Source organism: Theileria equi, assembly GCF_000342415.1.
Source record: "Theileria equi strain WA chromosome 2 map unlocalized gcontig_1105316255037, whole genome shotgun sequence".
Classification (NCBI taxonomy): Eukaryota; Apicomplexa; class Aconoidasida; order Piroplasmida; family Theileriidae; genus Theileria; species Theileria equi.
In genome coordinates this window covers 77,579-95,667 of record NW_004668230.1, presented here as the reverse complement: position 1 = coordinate 95,667, position 18,089 = coordinate 77,579, and the positions used below count along the sequence as shown (strand labels likewise).

Here is an 18,089-nt window from a genome sequence, read left to right as displayed (position 1 = left end):
TCCGCCCGTACGTTTGAGATTCGTACCACCCAAAGTCCAAGAATCGCCAAAATCCTCGTGCAAACCGCCATCTCATCCTTCCATTTTGTTTATAGTAAAAAAGTGTAAAACTCTCCCAAATATCTGTCTCCCCCTTTGTCAACCCCGAAGTACCTGCACCTTGGCCCTCTTTTATCATTTTCAATCTCTTGGAGACTTTTCCATTTGAATTATTTTGGCAAAGGAAAATTTTTTAGCGAATAGACGGTTTTGGAGGACGACAGTTTAACTTATAGACAGCTTTGCTCCTTTTGTCTATTGTGGCCTTTGCTTGAATAGGCAGATCTCTGGTGTAGGACAAAATGGGCATTACTCCATCCGAGGAAGATTTAGTGCTGATTGAATACGGAAGCGTCCACTCGAGGGCACTTTGGGATCTCATGACGCAAATATCGACGGATTTGGAGACGAGCTCCGATCATGGTAAGGAAGATACAAGTTCCAGTCTAGAGCAGGAATTAGGGACGAATATAGACCTAAAGAAACACCTAGACACTCAAATACACTTTTCATCGCATCCCCCAAACGTAAATGTAAGTTTATAACAAAGTATACGACTGTAAGGAACGCAAATCCGGGGTTGAGTACGCTGCCGTGGATGGCGTAATGCAAACTACGGAGTAGTGAGCTTTGGCGACCATAGGAAGTCTCTAGAAGGAAGATAGACTAGGTAGTATATCATGACTATCCGTTAGGAAGAGGGATAGGAATGATGGCTACTACATGAGCGTAGTATAGAGCTTGTCTATTCACAAAGCTTAGTATGGGAGCCTATGTATTCACAGGGATCAGCATAGCAAGTAGACTGGCTGACTGGGGGACTTTCATAGAGCCAAAAGTTGACCTACTTGTGAGGGAGGATGAATGAGTATCTGGGAATTAACCACTTGATCCTCTTAGGTAGTAACCCAGAATGGCATCCTCATCTGGTGTCACCATAGACATAAGGGAAAGTCCCAGTAATGGAGAAGGACCTTATTTATACCCTTCTCAAGGATCTCCTGATCAACAAGTTAGTCTTACTAAGGTTGAGGATCCTCCTGGTTCTGGCTTTTGGAAATTCAAACATAAAGCATCAGCTGGGCAACCTTTTACCGTAACACAAGTGGTGTTTGGAGGTATTGATAAAGCAGATATAAAACCAAAAAATGGTGAACCTATAAAGTCCTATTCTGTCTGGTACTGGTCCGGAGATACCTCCTTGGAGAAACCTTTATTCATAGAGATCCAAGATAAGAATAGAAAATATGAATATCATAAAACAAAGGGAGGTGGCTCTTGGAATCCACATGGTAGTGGTTCTCAACATAATCAACGGCTGGAAGGTAGATCCCTTGAAAATATACTTGACAATCTTAACTGCCAACATAATAATGCAGTTAGTTTGAATTTAACCTTTCAGAATTCTAGCCATCTTACTAATGGTGTAACTGCGAACACATACTGTTGTGGTTACCATAATCCTAAAGGTCAAGGAAGGATCTCTGTTAAGAAGGAAAAGGTTCGTTGCGGACATAAAAGTGCCGATTGCTACAAACATGAGGTTACCAATGGAATCACACTTTCTGGTATTAAGTACGATACTAGTTATAGTGATAGGAGACGTATAAAGCCTTCTGAAATACAATTTCCTGTCATTGGTTCTGTTACTGTATATGCATTGTACTGTAAAAATAAACCAGTACTTATTCATGTTAACCCTACTTCAAACAGCACAGCTAAAGGTTGGTATAAGAAGCCTACTAGCGATAGTAATGGAGATGAACAGTGGAAAAAAGTCTTGACCGGAGTTCCTGACCCAGAAAGCATCACAGAATGTGGGAAATATAATCAGCTTGTGGATTTACTAAAACAATTTCCTGGATGTAACAGCTTGCCAAAATGTACTGCCGCTTCTGCTCTATCCTCACCTCAACAAGCTCCTGGTGATCAACCTGATACTCACTCTAGTGATGATGGTAAAGGACTGGGCTCTGGATCTCAAGGAGATGCTCTTCAATCTGGAGGCGTTCAAGGACTAGACTCTGGTACTCCTCGTACTGAACCTTTTACTGGAGTTCTTGAAGCTCCTCTTGGTATAGGATTAATTGCCTCGTCCGTTTTTGGCGGATCTGGATTAACTGGTTTCTTGGGATATAAGGGTTATAGCTTATACAAGAACTTTAAGGGAGACCCTTGGGTTAGACAGATATGAGTGTCTATGGAGATACTAGTAGGGAGACTAGGGAATCCAGGATGACTGGAAGATAGTATGTAGTTAGAGATACTGTGAGAAACTAGTGTAGTATACTAGTTGGTGAAAATGTAGCATGACCAAAGAGGTTGTTATTGACATTAGCAACCGCCCTGGAAATGGAAGACACTATTACGATAGTGGTAGTAGAAGAGTTAATCTGACGGATGAATGGTACCCTGACCCAGAAGGGACTTATAGGAAGATTACTCATACTCCAGAAAAGGGGAAGAAGATAGGGAGTATTAAGAAGGAAGGCCAAGTATTAAACACATTTAATGACTTAGCTACTTATAGTAGTGTTACAGTTTTTTACTGGAGTAGTAATCCTTACACTCCTCTCCTAATTCAACTTGGTGAGGGAAATGACTACTACACTACCACTGGTGGTAATACTTGGAATAAGGAAAATATAAATGAAGATGGTCTCAGGAAGAAGCTAGACGAGCAGAACTGTGACAGAAATCAGGCTCATGTTGTAGATTTATCTCAAAAGAATGATACTACTAGTCCTAGAAATTACAACTGTCTAAGCTGTACTAAATCAAAACTCCGCGTATACAAGAGCGGTGAATACTACGGACATTCTATTACTTCAGTCTCTGGCTTTAAGAGAGAAGATAATTGGCAACTTGGACTTCCATCTCTAAAAGATACAAACCTGGTTATCAGGGTCTCCTGGAACAGGTCCGGACCATCCCTCATAATCGCTCAATTAACTGGTGGTACTAAGTATTTCAGAAGCAACGCTGGTGATGTAAAGTCCTGGATTGAAGTATCGAATCAATCTACTGAAGTTGCTACTCCTACTATTCCTCTAGACCTCTCTAAGACAGATGGAAAATACCCTGATGTAAAGATGGCTGTGCTAAATAGTCACATAGGCGATGGCTATTACAGATACCAGTATTCCCTGAGAGGTAGTCTCTTTAATGTCAAGAGTGTTAAGCATGGAACTACTTTAAATGGTGTATCATATCAAGGCACCCTAGTTAGCGTCTCTGCATATTACTATGGATATACTCCTGGAAGTGTTCCTAAAGAACTGCCTATGCCTCTACTCATTGAATTTACTATTAGTGGTGGAGGTGGACATAAGTACTTTTGCAGAACAAGTAAGGGTGCAGATGAATGGTCTAAATATCCTGAAGTAGGAACTACTAGGCTACAGGGGGAAAATCTAAAGCAAACTCTGGACACTCTTAAGAAGATACAATTTCCTGATCCTCCACAAGGCGCTTTTCAGAAGATACTCGATTTCCTCAATTCTACTTCTGGTAAGATTACTGAAGGAGTTGGAGGGGGTATAACAACGGCTGGTAGTTTAGGATATGGTGGATATAAGCTATTTCTCTCCCTAACACCTCGCATATAGAACACTTCCAACCCACCCTTGGTAGTTGGTAGACACTCCCTCTAGACTACTCTCTTGTTGGCATACTGGAATGCTATGACTTCCGAACTATTGGATACAATTACAGAATCATTACTCTTTATTGATCATCAAATTTTCACAAGCTAAACCAGTCCACAAACAAGTCATAACTCAACGGGATTTGCTCCACACTTATAATTTACATTATATATCTCGCAATTATTTATACAAATTATTCAGAGACGGGTCGCACGATCGAAAGTATCGCGAATATCGCATTTATCTCGTGGTTTAGATACGGAGCAATCGCAGGAGATCTTGAGAGAATGGAGAGCAATCCAATTGAGGGGATTTGTAGACCCAAAGAAGTTCTACAGTGGGAACAAGAGAATGGAAGAATTACCGGAAGAGTTTCATATTGGTGTAATAAGGAGTGGAAATGGGATAAGAGCGGGTCCAGGCAACGAATCCCAGGCTCTTGGTACATTTAATTCCAAAAAGAGAAATCACGGAAAATCGCTGGTATCTCAGATTTTGCTGAAAAATGGAGATTGGGCAAAGAAAAGGTACAGAGAATTGCAAGGAGAATATACACAAGGTAAAAAGGGATGGTACGAAAGGTTTAAACAGAAAAGGAAGATTGGGAAACGACATGCAGCTTAACCTTGCAGTATTGGCACGAAAATACACAATTTATAAAACAAAATATGAATATTTAACATACGTTTGGGTGAAAATACGATTAGTGCTTAAACTTGTGAATACCGAGGATTTAAAATGCCAAATATTTTGGAGCCAATTGTTCTTGGGTGAATAGATGGCACAAAACCCAATCTGGACCAAGAAAACATATACAGCTACAAAGAGTATTAATTGTTACTACTTGGCTTCGTAATACTCATTCTAAAGCTCACAAATGAAACCCCAAACTTGGAGTCACACCTCAAATGTCCCAATACTCCTATATGTCCCTTTGGGATATTCTTGTCGTTTTTGTTGCTATATCTGAAATATTATCATGTAAAAGGTACCACAAGTTCAAATTTATCTCAAGTTATAGATTACTCGTGGTTTTTGGATTCCGTTATTTCATGGCCTATCCACTATCTTATCTATTCATGCCATCCATTGACCACCACTTCCCATTTCGTATATTTAATTCTCACCCCATCTAAAACATTGTTTGTATACTCCCATATAGTATATCTTTGATAGATACGAGTGAAAGCTAATCGTTAGATTGGAATAGAGCTGCATGCACAACTGACGGTAATATTCTAGATCACCAATTAAAACTGTAGAATATAGCATCTGGAGGTACAGAAGTTATTTGACGACAATAAAAGGAAAACTGAATGGATATGAAGACTATAGCAGTAGTCTGGATGATATTTCTGGTGAGGCTATGCCACTGTGGAGATGACAAAGGTGAAGCTTCAGGCGTAGACTCTGCAGAGCCATCACCTGCTAAGGCAAGTGGAAACGAAAATACCGAAAAGTGTGTGAGATATTCTTTAACTCTATCCGAGGGAAGTACCCAAGAAGACTACACTCCTTCATTTACTCTCGATATCACGGACCCCTATCAAGATTCCACATTCTGCAGATATCACAGGTGCAACTACGACGGAAACGATATCGTATTTATAGTTCCAAACAATGATATATCTTTGGAAAAAGTCACTTACGGAAAGGGTAGAGCTTGGACACCTCATCCAGATGAAAAGTTTGACTATGTCAAGTTATTCCTAAAAGGTGGAGAGGCCTATCTCATATCTATAGTAAGTAAAACTACAACAGGTCCAAGTTGCAAGTGGTTTGCAAGACGTGGAGACGTTTGGGAAGGTTGCGGGAGAACATTCCGTGAAGAAGTTGATAATTTGAAAGTCCCAGTGACACGTGAGATGGGCTTTGTACTAAATATCGAAGAGGATAAGGATACCAAAGAGTGTGCAATATTTGACGCTAGATTACTTATGTCCAACATGAGGCTTTTCTTCTCAAAGCCTGGCTATTTTGCTACTGAAATTAGAGACGGAGACAAACTAATGTGGAAGAGAGATGAAAACAGTAATGCTATCTGTTTGTCTTGTGACTTACATTACAAAAAAGGTGGACCTTCTATTTCCGTTATAACGTTTGTAGAAGGAGGAGAGATGAAATATGGATATTTTGAGAAAAAGGATGGAGAATGGAGGCCCATTACTTCTGAGAGATTTGATAAAAAGGTTGAACAGGCAAGAAATACCAGACGTGGTAGTATTAGCACATTCGGATCCATTTCTGGTCAGAATGCATTAAAAAACTTGAGGAGTGGGATAAGATCGGGCTGGAATGATCTCACAAGCAAACTATCATCGAAGGGCACCATGACAATGTATGTTGAAAGATTGAGAAAATTAAAGACGTCAAGCGGTTCTGCAGGAGAAGCTGATGCAGGGGAACAAAACACAGAAAATGATGCCTGTGCTTCTGCACAAGACTTTACGGAACAGAATAAACGTTCAAGCAAATATGGAGATTTTGAAGCTCCAGAATCTCCACAGTCTCCCTCTACCGACAGTTCTGTAGAAAAAGATACTAGGCCAAAGGAAAGACCTATGGGTAAACCAGCTCCAATAGCCAAGCCAAAAAGAAATCCACGGAATATTAAGAAATCTAAATCCCTCCGGAATTCTGATGAAGTATTTACCTTCTCAACCTTTTGCATTGACATTTCCATTCAGAACGAGGCAATATATAACTCATTTTACTACCATTGTGAGGGTGTTCAAACCGTATTTGTTCTTCCAAGAGAAGGAATTAAAGTTACAAGGATTGTGAATGCAGAGGAAGAAGTATGGATGGCTAAACCTGGTGAAATCCTTGAATATGCCAAACTTTACCTCAATGAACTTTGCAAACATGAGTTCACATTTGTCGCGAGCAGCGTTTCCAACACACTAAACAAGAGGAATTATGAACGCAAAGATGATAGATGGGAAGAGATGCCAGATTTATGCCTCGAAAAAATGAAATCTATAACAGAAGATAATACCGCTGAACAGATTACTATTGACATTGAGGATGAAAATGATACTGACCAGTGCACAATATTTGAGACTTCACTGCTCCATGTTTCTTTCCGTTCCTATATTCCAAAGGATAGCTATTGCGCCACTGAGGTTGTACACGGGCAAACTACTCTATGGAAGGCTGAAAGCAGCAATGATAAATGTCAGTTATCTACTGCGTACCTTAAAGAAGGATCACTATCTCTTCTTGTCATTACAATAAACAATGCACAAGAGAAAACTCAAAGATACTTTGAGAAGGACGAGAACGGATGGAAGAGTATAGACAAGGAAACATTTGACAAGAAGAGAGATGAGCTTACACAATATGAAAAAACCATAGCCAAAAGTCTATAGGAGATGGTATAGACCATCTATCCACTGTGTGGATGGATAGACTCACCATTAATGCAGTTTATAATTTATGAGATTCACCATATATGTCTAATCGTAAGTTTGCTAAGGATAGCTCCGTAACACCTCGATGACCGCAGACCACACACCATTCCAATGCCCAATTTATCCACATAGATTCTGTCCTCCCGTTACGGGTGATGTCGCTTGCAAAAATTGGAGGAAACCCCCATTTATCATAATATCTCAATTTGTAAAACTCCCAAACATATCCTTGCATAACCATGAAGATATTCCCACTGTCCATTCTATTCATCACTCCGTTCATGCAACATGCATGCGCAGTATACTACAAGGAGAGATCCCCTATTGACTTGGACATTGCCTACGAATTACCACCGCAAATCTGTGTATCGATATCTGAAACACATCCAAACGGACGCTACTTTTATCTCAAAAAGAGCATTGCAAACAGGTTCAGACTTGGCCTCATCACTTGTGCAGGTATACTCATTTTTGCCTTTTCCTTATTCTATATTTAATGTTCTCTACATCCTAAAGGATTTGGAAACAAGAACATTTGTACATATTATCTTATGCCCACCCGTTTCATTTGCATGCACGTTCTATGCTTGCTAACTTTTCCACGTTGCATTGGAAACTTGATGATAAACTCATGTACATTATTTAGATTCGGTTATTTTCCTCGGAAACGAAAAGGATATGCTAAGATTTGTCTTCTTGCAGGAGCTGGATGATGGAAAGAGATACATGAGAATCGTGAGCAAGTTGGCGGACTACCACGGCAACGCCAGAAGAAGGGTAGATGAATTTGTGAAGCTACCTACTGTTACTCGATTCCTACGACTATTTCGGACGCTCCTGTACATGGACATCCCAACCCAAGAGCCAAATCACATGATACAGGTGGAGACTGATATTCAATCCGGAGCTCTAAAATTTAGCATCCGACCGGAGATGAAACTCGAAGTAACAATTGGCGTCGTGAAATTTGGTCGTTATATGGTAAATTGGAGGACTCATGGGCTGATGGAACGAGATGTCATCTGGGAGGGTGGAGTAGATAATCCTCACATAAAGATGACATCTCTGTTCAACGACGGAACAAGAGTAGAAACGACATATGGCTTTGATGGTAGAGGATTCATAATGGGAAGCAGAAGTCAGATCTCTATCTTTCTAGATCCTTGCGACGAAGAGATTCGACAAGACCTTCCGCCTAAACCCAAGAGAAAAAGGAGAAAAGCTGAAAAATCCAACACTACTTATTCAACTAGCGAGCCAACTCCAAAGAGCAGGAAAAAAGCGTCTGTAGGGAATTATCAGAGAGGAAGTACGGAGACATCAACATCCGCGTATCAGGGTGAATCAGACAGTACAACCGCCGATAGTCTATCTTTGGATCTGTCAGAAGATGAATCATTTAAACCAAGCATATCTGATGAGTCCCAGAATGAGCAGTCAGCAGCTGAGGATGCACAGATAATATCTGAGACTACCTCAGAAGGACCAGGAACGAGTGCTATGGTGATTGAACACATCCCCCTGAAATCAGATAGTAATCTTGGTAATAACGTACTGCCACAAGTTGAAAACACGAGATTGGAATATTCGGAAATGGAGATGACAAATGTACCAAAAAATGTGGATGATGAAAAAATTGGAGATGAGCAAGCGGGTAATATGTCCGAAGAAGACAACTGATTTTAAAGAGCGAATGTGAGCAACCATGGGGAGCTCCAGTGATTATTTGAACACTCACTGCTAATATCCAGCTTACCTACAGAGTAGGAAAGAGGCACTGTATTTCTCATCATCTTCGTGTTCATACTATTATCTTAGGTAATGATCCAAAAGAAAAGTAGTGGCAGTTTCATCAATAATAGCAGCTTGACCAGACCGTTGAGTACCTTTAGCTTGATCTCCATCAGTACCACTACCACTAGGATCAGCATCAGGTAGACCAGAAACAGAACCACCATCATCAGTATCTCTTCCTTTATCTTCGTCCTTCTCTTTTCTCTCAGCTCCAGCTATAGTACCAGATGGTCCTGTATGTCCAGCAGTTCCAGGTATACCAGCAAGAGCGTCACTACTAGCACCATCTTCTTCACCAGTAACTCTACTACCAGGTTGACTAAGACCAGATTCACCAGCATCTCCAGCTCCAATAACACCAGGCTTACCATCTTTATCAGCAACATCATCAGTACTAGGAGATCCTCCGGTAGCGGCGGAATGAAGAGGAGCACCTAGTAGAGATGGGGGTTGAGCAGGTTCAGTAAATTGTCCATTGTCTTTACACCAATTGCCTCCGGATGGCCACCTGGATTAATGCTAAGAAGCTCAAATGGCAACCCATTCATTTTTCGATGAATATAGACAACTTATTCCTATACCGAGCACTGTGAATACACAAACTCCTATACTCATACCCTCCAATTCTCTATTCACTGCGCTCATTCTATAGACTCCCTTTGGTCGCTAAGGCCATCGGGAAGATGCTTTCACACATCACCCCATCGGTCCTCTGGGTGCTCTTCTTTTGGCGTCCAAAACACCCACTTAGGCACACATTTTCTCATCTGCCGGCCATGTGTGCGATAAGTCACCTACTCCTCCCGTTCCTCCTCTACACCCACTTGGTGTGCGAGGCCCAAGAGGATGACGACGAAAAGAGCGACTCATCCGGGTCTCCTCTAGTCGTCGACGTCAACAGCACGCCAAGCGGCACTTGTTACAAAAGGTTTGAAACGGGAGTCGCAGACGCCGAGGCACTCGTCTTGTTCCCCGGTCTAGAAACCATCGCCGCCATCACAAATGGAGATAAAACAATTTGGAAACCAGGAAATAATCAAACATGCAAAATGTGCATCGTATTCCTAAACAAGGACAAAAATCCAGGCGTAGTCTACCTCATGATCGAGAATTCTTCGGGGTTGACGGACAATCCTAGCTCTACCTTTCGGGATCTTTATCTCAAGTTCAAGGGTGGGATCTGGAAGCCCTCAGCAAGAAAATATCCGAATAGAATCACGGATCTCATGCTAAACTCGCCCATCCGTTCAACGTTTACCGTTGACATTGAACGTGAGAGCCACGGAACCAAATGCAAAAACTTCAAGGTCCTCTTTGACGACATTCCCACGGACATCTTTATCCCAAAACCCGGGCATATCTGCACAAAGGTGGTGGTCGGTGAAGAGACTTTATGGGAGAATCCCAAAGAGAAGTGCATCCTAGTTATGGCTCATTTGAAAAATAGACAACCCACCATGGTACACATGTTCATCTGGGATGAAGTGTACGCATTCAAGCATCACTATATGGAGCTGGAATCAGAAGGATGGGTACCGATCAATCAAAAGGATTATGAAAGTCAAGTCAAGGCACTGGAGGATATCAAGACAATGCCACCAGAGGTACTCATACAAAGTGCAACTCTTGTGAGTTTAACAAGGGCTCTCATAGCTGCCATGATAATATCTGTAATGTGAAAATTGATCACGTCTGTAAAGTATGAGTGAGCATGCGCTCCAGTTTTAAATTCGCAACTGTATAAGCGAAGACACCAGTTTAATTATCGATTATAAACGGTACGTGATTTCTAGTTATTGCATGTCATGACTCTCTGAGTGTAGCGAACTTGGCCTTTTCAGGATGCACTTGCTTGGTCTCTAGATCAGACTATAGTAAAAAAGGTAGAGTCCAGCTTCTTTAGCGAGGATACTGAGCCATGAAAGTAACTAGCACCTCAATGAACAACCAACTATCTCTGGATAAATGAGCCATTTACTGCACAATTATAACTAGGAACCATTGTACGAGCTAGAAACTCCTTCATTGTCTCCGTGGACAAATTCACTCAAAATCTAGAGCGCTACATAGGTAAATGTACCGTGACCACTCTAACAAAAATCACGCTCCGGGTACAAGAATTTATTCCCCTAAAGAACACACTTGTGGAAAGCAAAGGGACGGTGGGATAACAACGTGAGAATGGCATCAGTATCGTCTTTACAATTGGGGATAGACGGTGAGTTTGTCTCTGATAAGGAGACAGCACGGCTTCTTACGCACTGTATGAACTATTGCATGGTCTTCAAAGGATTAGTAGTGCCGTAGTACCGTAAAATTTTGTACGAAATACACTTAGATGGGGTGAATGAATATCTCTTCCAGACCCTGGGTTAGTCATTAACGTATTCCAGAATGTTATGGTAGCCATATAGGTTTAATCTTTTGCCGGTAAGTTGTGGTCGTCCTTGTGTGGGAAGGAAGATGAAGATCTGGGCACTATTCTTCACACTAAATGTACTGTGGCTGTGCAAATGTAGATACGAGGATGAACCAAATCTAAATCATTCAGAGAGATCAGCATGGAATTCAGAACTTCACGATACTCTGCCTTTCAGCCGTATCTGCATAGACCTCTCAATTCCAGATGAAGAAGTTTACCAATCCATTTACTATGTCTATGACGATGTTCCCACCAAGCTCATTGTGCCAGAGATTAATGTATATGCGGGGAGATTGTCGAATGGTCAAGAGGCCATTTGGACCGCAGAGAATGAAACCATCCATTACGCAAAGGTATTGCTGAGAAATGGCCAACCTGAACTTGTATTCGTGAAAACTCAAGGCCTCGGTATATCGCATGAACATTGTATCAACAAAAATGGAAATAGATGGGTGGAGTGCTCACCTAAATACCACGAAAGGGTAAATGCCCTAAAGATTCTTGTGAGGCAAAGGAAAAATATTGCCATGGATCTTGATAGGAATTACGATGAAGGATATATATCATTCCACCTTGTACTCATGGGTCTCCCATTTAATTCCTACGTTCCCAAAGTCGGTCATGATGCCACAAAAGTGGTTCACAATGGAGATAATATATGGGTAGCCTCTAGTGGTGAGAAATGTACGTCTGCTCTTTTCAGCTCAAAGGGTTCTTCCACTCTTCTTGGTATAGACATTACTAACAGTAGCTCTACCTACTCCAAATTCTTTGAGAAAATTGGTGGATCATGGAATGAGATTACAGAAGAGGAGTTTTACACAAAGACTTCAGAGATCAACAGTCATGTTGATTCCTCATAACGGCCAATCTATATAAGACGGCCAGTCAAAGCTACCAGATTTTAATGTACAGTTTTCTATTTATAAAATCTTCTGGATATGGATCTTTGATCACTGTTTTCAGAAATCGCAGTTTAGTTTAAACAGGGCATAAGCCAAGGGTTATGCAACACTCAATATTTTCACTACGGTATACTCATTCCATATAATTTTCTATCTAATTCATGCACTGGAAATGTTAAAAATTTGATGACAAAATGCCAAGCATCTTGGCACCTGGGACGTTTAGTTTATCTTTGTGGTCTAAAACTCAATTCGGTAGGATGAAACGTTATTTGGAGCCATATTCTCCAATGGATGCGTGGAATATACCAGATAGTCCATAAGCAGGTGAATACCCCGACGAATAAAGTAGTACGACCAAAGACAATTTCTACGTTCCCTTACCGTTGCTTTCAGAGAGTATCTCAGTAGAAATTAAGCTTCCATGTTAAATATAAATCAGTGGGATGTGATGTGAGAATAGTGGCTTCATATCATCCATATTAATCCCATTGTATGGAGCAATCTCAATATATTTGAGACTGCGTAAATTGTGACAACAAAGGTCGCTAATATCTCCGTGGTTAATGTATCTCTTCTCTCCATTTTAAAAGATAATTTGGGAGCCTTGAATAGTTTTTTTCTGTATATCTAAAGTCCAAAATGCTAAAATCCTTGCAAAGTAAGGAGGTTTTTAGATTTTTCCGCCTGTGAATGAGGTTCTCAAAGTCTTTCTTGTTGAAAATCAAAGCATAAGTTTAAAAAATCAAATTATAAATTCAAATTAACTGGAAAAGGTTGAATAATTAAATTGAATGGAACCAGGGACCTATAGCAACACATGCATGCACAAATTCCCCCATACACATCAGGATAATTATGCCAAATAAGTTGGTTTAGCGGATTATTCCTTGGTACAACACGTTGTAACAGCTTTAATCTATCTGTGAAAAATATTGAGGTTATAATTCATGTCATGTGAGCAGCGGGCCGTTCGATTTCTCATGCTAAGTCATGTAACAGACAGATGTGCTATTGCCTGGAGAAATACGAATGGTAAAAAATACAAATATTCGGGATAACAAATCTATTGAAATATCCAGCGAGTGTCACAATTTTTCTAGGTACTAATGCTTAGAAATATGCACTTTATTAGCGTATAAAATAGAATAAAAAACAAATTAAAGTGTTTACTGAATATTTAGTCTGAAACTTTTGGTAGAGGATACAATTACAACCATTTATGTTCTCTGTCATATTTTTCCATTGTTTTCAAGAGTGTGTTTGCACAAACGACCACATCTTTCCATCCATTTCTTTGTGCATTTTGTACAACGTTTTTGAGGCAATTCAAAACCCGTTTACCTGCTGGAGCTGTGATTGGGAATGTTTCGTGGCATCTGGCCAAAAATACAATAGCGCCCTTTACATCTATCCATGTGCAGTCTGGAATATCTACGGATTCATCAGAAACTGTGGAAACGTCTGAATTTCTGGGTGATTCTGTGCGTCCGGTATCCACTTGTCCAGATTTGTGTAATGATAACTGCAGTGGATGGCTGAGTGCCCTCAACACTCTTCCTTCCCATTTTCTGATACCACAAAGTAACTGTTCATGTGTCAAGGCTTTTTCTGGGTTGTATTGAAATGTTGTACAAAATGCTGGGTGTTTATCTACCACAGACTTGAACAATTCCTTGTCCGCTATCCATGCCTTTATATTTCTAAAGTGATGTGATACAAAAATTGCCAACAGCGGGGCTTCTCTTTCTGTACAAGATCGTACGAGAGGCATGAGCATCTTTGTCCAGCAGTTTGTAAAATCAAAGTAGTTGAAATAGCGGTATTTTAGTTCAATCATAACATCTACTATTCTGGAACAAAAGAGTGCATCGGACTCGCTTATCAATATTCTCTTTGAGATGCATTGTGTGACAAATTTTGTTGTAATTGTTGGTCCTACTGAGACATTGTCCACTAGCCAATCCTCCGAATGGGCGGCAAGTAGCTGGTGTATACTTGAATTATGCGAAATATGCGATTCATACTCTGCACGCAAAGATGCACGTCTGCTATGAAGTTTTTTGACCTTCCTATGAGTATTATTTGTTGTATCATTAATCCAATCCTCCAACCGTTGAATGCACCTTTCATACTGCTCCTGAGGAACGTAAACATCGTGTAGCCTCAAGCTGCGCACCAGCTTGAAAAATTTTGGAGATAGAGGAGCTACATCTTCTCCATCCAAAATTTCCTTCTCTTTTGTCTCCATATGGTTACTCCTTGGGTTAATTGAAAATGAGAGCGCAGTTGCAGTGTCCCAAAATCTAGTCAACTCTTCTACTGGAGGTACCAAATTCTGGTAAAGCTCAAGATAATTTGGATTTACAGAAACAACAGAGTGTATATATTCCACCAGTTGTAGACATGTCCTTTGCAGATGATCTGCAATTCCACACATGCTTCTGATACCATCTGCAAATTCACTATCGTAGAGTACTTCCGTGCGTAACTTTCCAGATAAAAGGAGGACTGAATGTACAAAAAACGGTCTTAATATCGTCTTTCCAAGGGATTCTCTTATGTTTGTGCTGGAAATTTCATCATCTGGACCCTGAGCCATGATCTCCATCTTGAGAAGTGGACCACCTGCCTGTGCATTCAACTGGTCGATTGTGAGTGAATGTGTTTCTGCAAGTTGTGGAACTCCAGAGATCTCCAAAAGAGCGGATAGGTATTCCAGTGCCGTCCAAGCGTTGGAGAGTTTGTCAGGATATGTACCACCAGGTGTGTCAAGTTTTAGCACTTTAGCATCTTCTTGCTCATGACTTGATTGTTCCTTCTTTAGAGATAGCGTGTCCATTTCCAGAGTCTTCATTAGGAATAGAATTACATTTGTGACAAGAGGCACAATATCTACATCAGTGTGTCTTCTAAAGAGCCTGGCTGATAGTTGGGCATTTACAACAAGTTTCTTACTCCTTCCAATCTCATCCACACCTCTATCAATATTAGAGACATTATACATATTGCAAGACAACTTGTAGAAGAAAACGTCACATGTGAGCTTGGAGAAGTACTTTGAGAGTTCAGAGAGGGGTGCCACCAAATTTTCAAACATTTCACATTGCGATATAATTGTGTCAACAACAGAAAACGGATTTACCGATGCTATTCCTGTCACTAAAGATACTATAGCTCTCACCGAAGCGCTTTTACTGCTCTTTAAGAGATTGGCTGTTACACGTTTGAATATTGATCTGGTACGTGTGCATTGAACAGCATGGCAGGTACTCACTAGAGCAATAGAAAAGGACTTGTAAAGAGTTTGGAAGTTATCAGATTCTGTAATTTTAGAACCAAGATATGTCACGCAATACTTGCTGTAAACGTGATATCTTTCTGATGCACCAAGTTTAGAAAATATGCGCCATACCCTATCCCCAATCTGTGAATTGCCTTCAGTACATAATGAAAGAGCAGGCAAAATGCTATTCCATAACATGTTTATGACCTTTTCTCTATTTTCCTGTAATGAACGATTCAAAAATGACAAAACCAGTGAAAATGCAATAGGATCGAAAAACATGTTTGGACCGACCAGAAGCAGGTATTTTTCGACAGTCTCCATAGCCTGCTTATGCAATTCATCGTTTTCCTCCTGGTTCATTAGTTCAGGACTCTTTAGGTAGTTTGAAAGGTAGCGCCTAATAACTCCAGAAAGTGATTTGCATACAAGCCCAAACAAGAATACTGGAGTTTTGAGTTTATAAAAATGCAGGATAGCCATTTCCGCCGCTTTCCATGCACTTCCAGAGAACTCGTCGCAAACATCAATGAGTGATGACAGAATGCGGATCTTTGCGGAGTCCATTGCGAAGATGCTATCCCTAACGTAAAAAAAGTTGTCACTTGAGACGATTGAATGTACAAGTGGGTCACCTCCAGAAGACTCCAGATAGTGCTTATGTATCATTGATCTGGCTGTATAAACGGAACTTTTATCCATTGTAACCCTATGAATGGTCATTTTAAGACTAGGTACTTCATTAGAATCCTGATTTGCGGAACGAATAGTATTCCTAGAGCGTTGGGCTCTGTACAGCCTCTGTACATATCTAGAGGTTTCAGAAATTGTAACATTTTCTCTAAATAATGAATTTGCAATACAATAAAGTACGGGGACTCCCAATATAGACCTATTCGTGTTTACGGGTCTTTTATCACAAGTTTTATAAAAATGCTCGGATATTTCGGTAAAATATTCATCCTTAATATCCAAATGCCCGTAAATTTTATCCATGGACACTTTACCCATAGCCACCAAATATGCAATCACCAAGTATATATTGCTGTATAGTAATCCCGTTTTGTCCATATAGTGTCTGTACTTATCTACATCAGCTTGATCGTAGGAATGGATAAAGCTACGCAAAAGTAGTTTGATAACATCCTCCAATTTTCCATTCGGATATTCTTTCAAGAGCCTGTATGCCATTGACAAGTCTTCACATTTTAAACAACACCACGTGAACACTTCATACAATACTCTTGTAGGACATAGGTTGTATTTTCCTGCTATCCTTGATATATCATCACTAATACGCTTGCAGTAAATGTCACCAAAATTTGTCGAGACGTACTTCCCATCCGCCCTTTTGATTTCTGTGCTTTCATCAGCTGGGTCGCTTGAGTGCATAGCACTAGACTGTTCATCGATTTCCCGTTTTAGTACAGATTCTGCCTCTTCATTACCTTTTGAGTCGCTCTCTATATGTGTTAAATCGGTGTCACCTCGGGGAATAACAGTTTGAGTATGAAAGTACAAAAATTTGTAGAGGAGATCGTAACCAGAAGAGGCTTCACGCCAAAGACTGTGAACCTTTAGGACATAAAAATTCCTGGTTCTTTCTCTTCTAGATATAACGGCCAAACCATTAGAGTAGCCACAAGAATCCAATTTGTTGGCATCAATCGTTGCTATAATTTCTCTGGATGTTGTTATTCCAAACCTTTCCATGGACTCTATGAAGAGCTCCAGATTTTCCTGAAATTCTGTAGTCTCTAGAAGAAACGATACGATATCGAGGATGCGTAGAACAATAGCAGAGTCCCTAGCCACATGCACGTACTTTGTTCTCAGGGCATCTGCAGCCACAATGGGAGATATATCTCCCATTGCTACACTCTTCAGGAAGGAAAAGAGACCTACATACTCGAAATCTGTGGCAGCCAGGAGCTCCTTGATCCTTTCCCGCTCAGCAGTTTGGTCTCTGCCAATGTGTCTGGGCGTTGTGACTCGAGTAGGCGGCTTAGCTTGCGCCTCTGGAGCCTTGCTCTTCTCCTTGGTAACATCTGGAGCAGAAGTCTGTGGTTTATCAGCGCTGGTTTTGGTGGGAGATGTGTCGGTTTCTGCAACTGCGACGTCGCTTTGGCTTGCACCGACATTTTCGTCCAAATCTTCAGGCTTTTCTTCGAGAGCATCTAAAAAAACCGGTTCTTCTGTGTTTTCATTCTTGTTTTGTGTTTCAACCGATACATTTGAGGCCTTTGTTGTCGCCTTTTCTCTTTTTTTGGTTGTCTGTTCAGGTTCCGAACCTTCCAGGGCTCTCTTTCTTGTTCTTGGCCGCCCAGCGGCTCCACCTTTAGCCCTTTCCATTTATTATGCTCGGATATTAAAGATGAAGAAGAGTTTGAACACGAGATGTTCCGGTCCCCACCTCAATGTGTAGGTCGTGACACAAGGAGAAATCTGGTCACTGGACGTTACTATTGAATGAAGATGTAAATGTATCATTCAAAAATTGCGAAAATTACAATAGTGGGAGCGCACAGCGTATTCCACAAGTGTCGTTGGTTTGGTAAACGCCCAAACCATGTGCCCAAAGGG

General features: G+C 40.7%; 7 protein-coding genes across 7 annotated transcripts; 5 read left to right on the top strand and 2 right to left on the bottom strand.

The window, feature by feature from the left end:
• Nucleotides 1–200: 200 nt before the first annotated feature.
• Nucleotides 201–4,793, top strand: BEWA_035220 (hypothetical protein). Its single transcript, XM_004832881.1, has 2 exons — nucleotides 201–572; nucleotides 3,888–4,793. The coding sequence occupies exons 1-2, from the start codon at nucleotides 342–344 to the stop codon at nucleotides 4,308–4,310; spliced, it is 654 nt and encodes a 217-aa protein (XP_004832938.1). The 5' UTR covers nucleotides 201–341; the 3' UTR covers nucleotides 4,311–4,793.
• A 215-nt stretch (nucleotides 4,794–5,008) lies between these two features.
• BEWA_035210 (hypothetical protein) lies at nucleotides 5,009–7,057 on the top strand (the record flags this gene model as incomplete). Its single annotated transcript, XM_004832880.1, has 1 exon — nucleotides 5,009–7,057. The coding sequence occupies one exon, from the start codon at nucleotides 5,009–5,011 to the stop codon at nucleotides 7,055–7,057; it is 2,049 nt and encodes a 682-aa protein (XP_004832937.1).
• A 281-nt stretch (nucleotides 7,058–7,338) lies between these two features.
• On the top strand, nucleotides 7,339–8,779 carry BEWA_035200 (hypothetical protein; the record flags this gene model as incomplete). The annotated part of the gene is made up of 2 exons (XM_004832879.1): nucleotides 7,339–7,558; nucleotides 7,746–8,779. 2 exons carry the CDS (start codon nucleotides 7,339–7,341, stop codon nucleotides 8,777–8,779), a joined length of 1,254 nt encoding a protein of 417 aa, XP_004832936.1.
• A 129-nt stretch (nucleotides 8,780–8,908) lies between these two features.
• On the bottom strand, nucleotides 8,909–9,538 carry BEWA_035190 (hypothetical protein; the record flags this gene model as incomplete). The annotated part of the gene is made up of 2 exons (XM_004832878.1): nucleotides 8,909–9,327; nucleotides 9,511–9,538. The coding sequence occupies 2 exons, from the start codon at nucleotides 9,536–9,538 to the stop codon at nucleotides 8,909–8,911; spliced, it is 447 nt and encodes a 148-aa protein (XP_004832935.1).
• A 38-nt stretch (nucleotides 9,539–9,576) lies between these two features.
• On the top strand, nucleotides 9,577–10,648 carry BEWA_035180 (signal peptide containing protein; the record flags this gene model as incomplete). Its single annotated transcript, XM_004832877.1, has 1 exon — nucleotides 9,577–10,648. One exon carries the CDS (start codon nucleotides 9,577–9,579, stop codon nucleotides 10,570–10,572), a length of 996 nt encoding a protein of 331 aa, XP_004832934.1. The 3' UTR covers nucleotides 10,573–10,648.
• Nucleotides 10,649–11,274: 626 nt separating this feature from the next.
• Nucleotides 11,275–12,178, top strand: BEWA_035170 (signal peptide containing protein; the record flags this gene model as incomplete). The annotated part of the gene is made up of 1 exon (XM_004832876.1): nucleotides 11,275–12,178. The coding sequence occupies exon 1, from the start codon at nucleotides 11,357–11,359 to the stop codon at nucleotides 12,176–12,178; it is 822 nt and encodes a 273-aa protein (XP_004832933.1). The 5' UTR covers nucleotides 11,275–11,356.
• A 1,252-nt stretch (nucleotides 12,179–13,430) lies between these two features.
• On the bottom strand, nucleotides 13,431–17,894 carry BEWA_035160 (conserved hypothetical protein; the record flags this gene model as incomplete). The annotated part of the gene is made up of 1 exon (XM_004832875.1): nucleotides 13,431–17,894. The coding sequence occupies exon 1, from the start codon at nucleotides 17,856–17,858 to the stop codon at nucleotides 13,431–13,433; it is 4,428 nt and encodes a 1,475-aa protein (XP_004832932.1). The 5' UTR covers nucleotides 17,859–17,894.
• Nucleotides 17,895–18,089: the final 195 nt, after the last annotated feature.